A 5,801-nucleotide genomic window follows, 5' to 3' on the forward strand; every position below is an offset into this window, starting at 1 on the left:
GGTGGGTCGCAGGCCCGCCTACCTTGCAGGAGTGATTGGAAGCTCTGTCCCGCCGGGGGCTACTGGGCCTTTTCTGCCGGTGGTCACCATTCCGCCTACCTGGCAGGCGCGGGGGGTGGGGGGCGGCTCTGCCCCTCAGCAGGCCGCTGGGCCTGCTCTGTGGGTCCCATTCATGATATTAAAGAGAACTCGGGAAACAAGGAACAGAAGAAACCTTCTATGCTCTTTGTTAAAAAACATCTACTTAAAAACTTAAAGAGTAAACACTTTTATCTTAGAATTGGGAACAACAAAATAAGTGTATTATAGTTTAAACTTACCTGCAGCTTATAACTCCCCTGATGGCTTATATTTCCTTTTCTTTTTCTGTCTGTCTCTCTCTTTGCAGTACTGGGGACTGAAATCAAGGCTTTGTGCATGCTAGACAAGAACTCTACCATCAAGCTACATCCCCTAGCCCCTTGATTGCTTATATTTCTTTTTATTTTTTAAAATATTTTTTTAGTTGTAGATGGACACAATACCTTTATTTGTTTATTTTTATGTGGTGCTAAGGATTGAACCCAGTGCCTGACATGTACCAGGCAGGCACTCTATACCACTGAGCTAAAGCTGCAGCCCCATTTGCTTATATTTCTTAAGAAAACCCTAACCCTAACCCTAACCCTAACCCCTTTAGTCTCTGTGCTTTTCCTTTTTTCATGTTCCCACTCTTTAACTGTGCACTTTTCCCCATGGTTCAGTCCTTGGTTTTCTGGTCTTCACTTGCCATGTTATGTCCTATACTCACCCTGTTTTGGTTCTTCCAAGGATATGACTTCCAAATGTTTATTTCTAACCCTGATATCTCTCTCTCTCTCTCTCTCTCTCTCTCGATTCAGTTCTGCATTTCTAATAACCTCACGATCATTTCCACTTTTATAACCTTTCACTTCAAGTTCAACTCGGATCTAAAATAGTTTTCATCATTTTCCCTTCAAAGCCATCTATCTTTTTTCCTTATATCCACACTTCTTAGAGCTAGTTTCAACTCTTCACTTCCCATATCTAGCAAGCCTTCCTTCTTTCCTTTCCAGGGTAGTTCTTGTATCTTTCACTATTCTGGTTTAGGCCCAAACTGCCTCACCTCTGAACAATGATGGCAGTCTTCCTTCTAGCCTATGCTTCCAGCCCCTATCCATCTGCCTTGATACAACTCCTACATTACCACCAAATTAACTTTCTCTACTTGCTTTCATCTTGTCACTATTCAGCTCAAAAATCTTTGAGAGTAACATCATGTACAGGCACAAGACTTGGATCCTAATTAGAATAAGATATATTCCATGGTTGTATAAATATATCAAAATAGATTCTACTGTCATGCATAACTAAAAACAACAAATAAAAATTTTAAGAAAATCTTTGAATAAATCCTAAACTTTCAAAACTTCTCAAAATTTGGCCTTGATTACGACTCTTCTCTCTGTGAACCCAATGGTTTTGTACAAAAAGGATTCACTCACTGTGCCTCATGCATTTCTACCTCTTACCTTTTGTTCCTGCTATTCTCCTCTATTAGAATGCCTTCAGATTGTCATCATCCTTCAAACCCCATTCTCATTAATATGTCTGTTCCACCTCAGTTTAAAGGCATCTGTCTCACCTGTCACTTTGCATGCCACATATTGTCTATATTATTCAAATGGCACTATTTTGCTTTTTTGCATTTTGTGTAGGTATATTATCACTTCAGTAGACCTTTGAGGTCAGGGACCATCCATATTTATTTTACAGCCCTTTTATCACTATATCCTGAGTCTTAAGCACAAGTCAGGGCTCAATAAATCTTTGTTGGCTGATTGACAGCTGAAGCTTTTCTCTATTCATCTGAATTATAGAACAGGGCATTTGCATTCTTAAATACTTTAATGCATGCTTTGCTCTGTTGAAGTAAAAGAATAGTGTTAAATCTATTTTTTTGTGGCGATTTCCCTGTATGTTGACTCTGATATGGCTACTGGAATGGTGATTTAAGGATGGTAGTGTTGCATTTCTAAACTCAATAATGTGAGCAGTTCCAGAGATGAGGCTCTACATTCCAAATAGGAACCACTCTGCCTAGGCAGGTTTGATATTCAAAGATCATTAGTCCTTAATTACCTTCAATGAAAGTTCGCTGTAATAATTTTTTAATATAAATACATTTTAAGAAATTAAATTTATATAACTGGCAATGCAGGCCATAGGGGTCTTACTTCACTATAATGGACATCCATCATCCCAGCATCTTCTTTCATTGCTCCTTCTTCATCTATATTGGGAGTAATTTTCTTGAAGGCTGAACATCCATTAGGGAACAATTCTGTGGGGGGGGGGGGAAGCAATGAGTACATTTATAAAAAATGGGTTTGGTGCCATCTTCTCTGTACTGGGAGTAGCTCTCCTGCCACAGCCCCTCACCCCTGAAAATGTACACCTGCTCCAAGTTCCTCTCCATCCCCTCCTTGGTCAGAAGCATTTCTCAGCTACTGAGCAGACCACTAACTGCAGTGGTGCTGAACTGACCAGAGACACTGACACATGAGAGCCTCAGCAGCTTGCCAGTCCCACGTCCCCTGACCTCACTTATCCCTAGTCACAGATTACAAATCAGCATCATTTCAAGGAACACTGATGCAACAGCCAAGTTTACTGGGTCTGAGCTGCCACAGTTGAGGTGGCCCTGGGGCTGGGATTGGAACTGTTTGCGAGCCTCATCATTGCTTATGTTCAGAATCCTTCTACGAAGCTACAGTTCTTCTCCTATGCCATCATAGGCTTTATTCTCTGAGGCCAAGGGACTCTTTTGCCCAATAGTGGCCTTTCTCATCCTCTTTTGTCATGTGAAGGAGTGGTCTCCACCTCCCATTCTTTCTCCCATGTCTCATCTTCCCTGTATGTTCCTTTTTCTTTACCTCCCCAGCTGGGGAAAATGGTTGGTTTAGGGTTTCACAAAGGGAAAACAAATAAATATGTATTAATAAAAATTTTTGGTGAATAACAGAGACTTATAAAGATTGACTATTTTTATGTAAACAGATGTTTGGGGAAGGAGCAAAGTCATAAATACAGGGGCTGGGGTTGTGGCTCAGCAGCAGAGCACTTGCCTCGCATATATGTGACACTGACTTCAATTCTCAGCAACACATAAAAATAAATAAATGAAATAAAGATACTATGTTCATCGACACCTTTAAAAAATATTTTTTAAAAGTCATAAATACAAGTTCTAATCACAAAGAATTTTATAAATTATTTCCAGCTATTATATATTCTAATAAAAAATGGGCCCAAATTACTTAAAATTTATTCTTGACTATGCACCATGTTCTTTTTCAGGGGGTAAGTACTGGGGATTGAAATCAGGGGTTCTCTAAAACTGAGCTATATTCCCTTTATATTTTGAGACAGGGTCTTGCTTGGTTGCTGGGAAGCTCACTAAGATGCTTGAGGTTAGCCACAACCTGGTTAGCCTCAAACATGGAATCCTCATGCCTCAGTCTTCAGAGAGGCTGAGATTACAGGCCTGCATCACTGTGTGAACTCTATGTACCACCTTCAATGGCTAGTATGGATGTTCCCCTAGTGTGATTTTAAAATTTTTATTAAAACTTTGATTCTATGAACATTTGTGGTACATCATCTAAACAAGGGGGAAGGTACTTTTCAGGTGACCACTGAATGATTTCTGGTAATCATCTCTAGGGCCTAATTTCACTGAGAACTGGAAAAGGAAGTCAGTTCTTGGAGGAGGCCTAGTTTAGAACTTGTAAGAGAGGTAGGAAATGAAACAGATGGCAGGGACACAAGGATGTAGCATTCTTGGGAGACACATGGTGGGATATTCAAAGAGCAATAGGTTTTTGGAGTTAAAAGTTAGTTCTAGGGGCTTGGCACTGGGGCTCAGTGGTAGAGCACTTGCCTAGCACATGTGAGGCACTGGATTCAATCCTTAGCACCATATAAAAATAAATAAATAAAGGAGGGGTGTGTGTGTGTGTGTGTGTGTGTGTGTGTTTGATCTAGTTCTACCACTAACTACGATTTTGGAGAAGTATATCTCCCTGGGATTGTAAAATGTTGCATCACCTGTGAAACAGGATTAATAGCTACTTTATGAGAATTAAAGAAATGTAAAGTGTTCAGAACAGAGCATTTCACATAAAAAATACATAATGGATTAATATGATCAACAAAGCCTACCAATAAGTAAACTTATTTCCCCAAGATGGAATAAAATAATTGCTGTCACCTGGATCCCTGGAAATTAAGAAGTGAGCCCAAGCTGATAAGAACTGCTGTAGGATTGTGGACCAACTCTTATGGCCAAGAAAGAGTTTAGGAGTTGAAGTCTATGTGGTTGCCTTATAGATTCTGGTCCAAATAATTCTGCTCTGGCTACATTTACCCCCATATAAGATGGCTCTAACTTTAGAGTTCAAGGAAAATTCAGACTTCTTCTTCTTCTTTTTTTTTTTTTTTTTTTTGAAAATTCAGACTTCTTATACCATACTTCTGTTGGTACCTGAAAAAGTTTCCTTCTGACAGTGGATGAACAAAGGGCTGTTTTAATCTACCATCCTACAATCTCTTTAGAAGCAATGCTTAGAAATAATGACCTTTACTCTCAACTCAAGTATCTGGTTATCTCCCTGAGAGTAGATGTTGAGGAAGAAAAAAAGGTTCAAGAAAGCCAGACCTCAGCTGGGTATGGTGGCACACTCCTGTGATCCCAGAGCTCTGAGGCTGAGGCAAGAGGATCACAGGTTTGAAGCCAGCCTTAGCAACTTAGCAAGACTGTAAGAAATCAAATTAAAAAAATTTAAAATGGCTAGGGATGTGGCTCAGTGGTTAAGGGCCCCTGGGTACTTAACCAGGGGTTAAGTTCATCTTAATTAAGTTAATCTCTAGTACCAGGAAGAAAAAAAAATCAGACCTTATGATGAAGTTATTTTTCAGAATTCTGGTAGAAAAAAGATAATGCTATCAGGGCTTGGAATTTGCCAATTCTTCTTGTGTAAATTAAATCTAACTAGACATATATCTTCTAGGTAAGATGCTTGGTAGAATATGATTATTAATTAAATATCACACTTCTGTGAGAGAGATGGATGCCTCATGGGTGAAGATTGGGCTACTATTGTATTTTTGAGATGGAGGTATCACTATGTTGGCCAGTCTGATCTCTATAACTACTGGGCTCAAGCAATCTTCCTGCCTCAGGTTCCTGAGTAGCTGGGGCTACAGGTGTGTGCCACCAAGCCTGATGCCCAGGGTTATTTTGAAGTACACTTTTTAAGAAGGGAGAAATACAGCCTTAAAAAAGAATGACTTTAGGACATTGCCAGTAAATGGATGGACATGGAGACTATCATGCTAAGTGAAATAAGCTAATCCCGAAAAAACAAAGGTTGGATGTTTTTGCTAGAAATAAACCACAATAAAGCAGGGAGGGGGAAGAAGAGAAGGTCAGTGGATTACACAAAAGGGAAATGAAAGGAAGGGAGGGGGATAGGAATAGGAAATACAGTAGAATAAATCTAACATAATTTTCCTATGAACATATATGAAAATACCTAAGTGAATCCCATCATTATGCCCACCTACAAGAATGGGGTCCCAATTGGAATAATATATATCCTATACTTCTGTAATTGCATCAAAATGGATTCTACTGTCATGTTTAACTAAGAAGAAACAATACAATCAAATTTAAAAGAAGGGAGAAATACATGGGTATTAGTCGGTGGTTCCATTAGGGGAGAGGGGGGGAGGGGAGG

At 39.6% G+C, this 5,801-nt stretch overlaps 1 protein-coding gene and 1 pseudogene across 1 annotated transcript in view; one reads left to right on the forward strand and one right to left on the reverse strand.

The window, feature by feature from the left end:
* Dock11 (dedicator of cytokinesis 11) overlaps window positions 1–5,801 on the reverse strand; it is a 142,900-nt gene that overhangs the window by 19,553 nt on the left and 117,546 nt on the right. The window contains exon 43 of the mRNA XM_048797110.1: window positions 2,238–2,344. Coding sequence (XP_048653067.1) covers window positions 2,238–2,344 — 107 coding nt within the window. The remainder of the gene's footprint in view (window positions 1–2,237; window positions 2,345–5,801) is intronic.
* Window positions 2,428–5,801, forward strand: part of LOC107153010 — an 8,989-nt pseudogene continuing 5,615 nt past the window's right edge.

Source organism: Marmota marmota, unplaced genomic scaffold (genome assembly GCF_001458135.2).
Source record: "Marmota marmota marmota unplaced genomic scaffold, marMar, whole genome shotgun sequence".
NCBI classification, from domain to species: domain Eukaryota; kingdom Metazoa; phylum Chordata; class Mammalia; order Rodentia; family Sciuridae; genus Marmota; species Marmota marmota.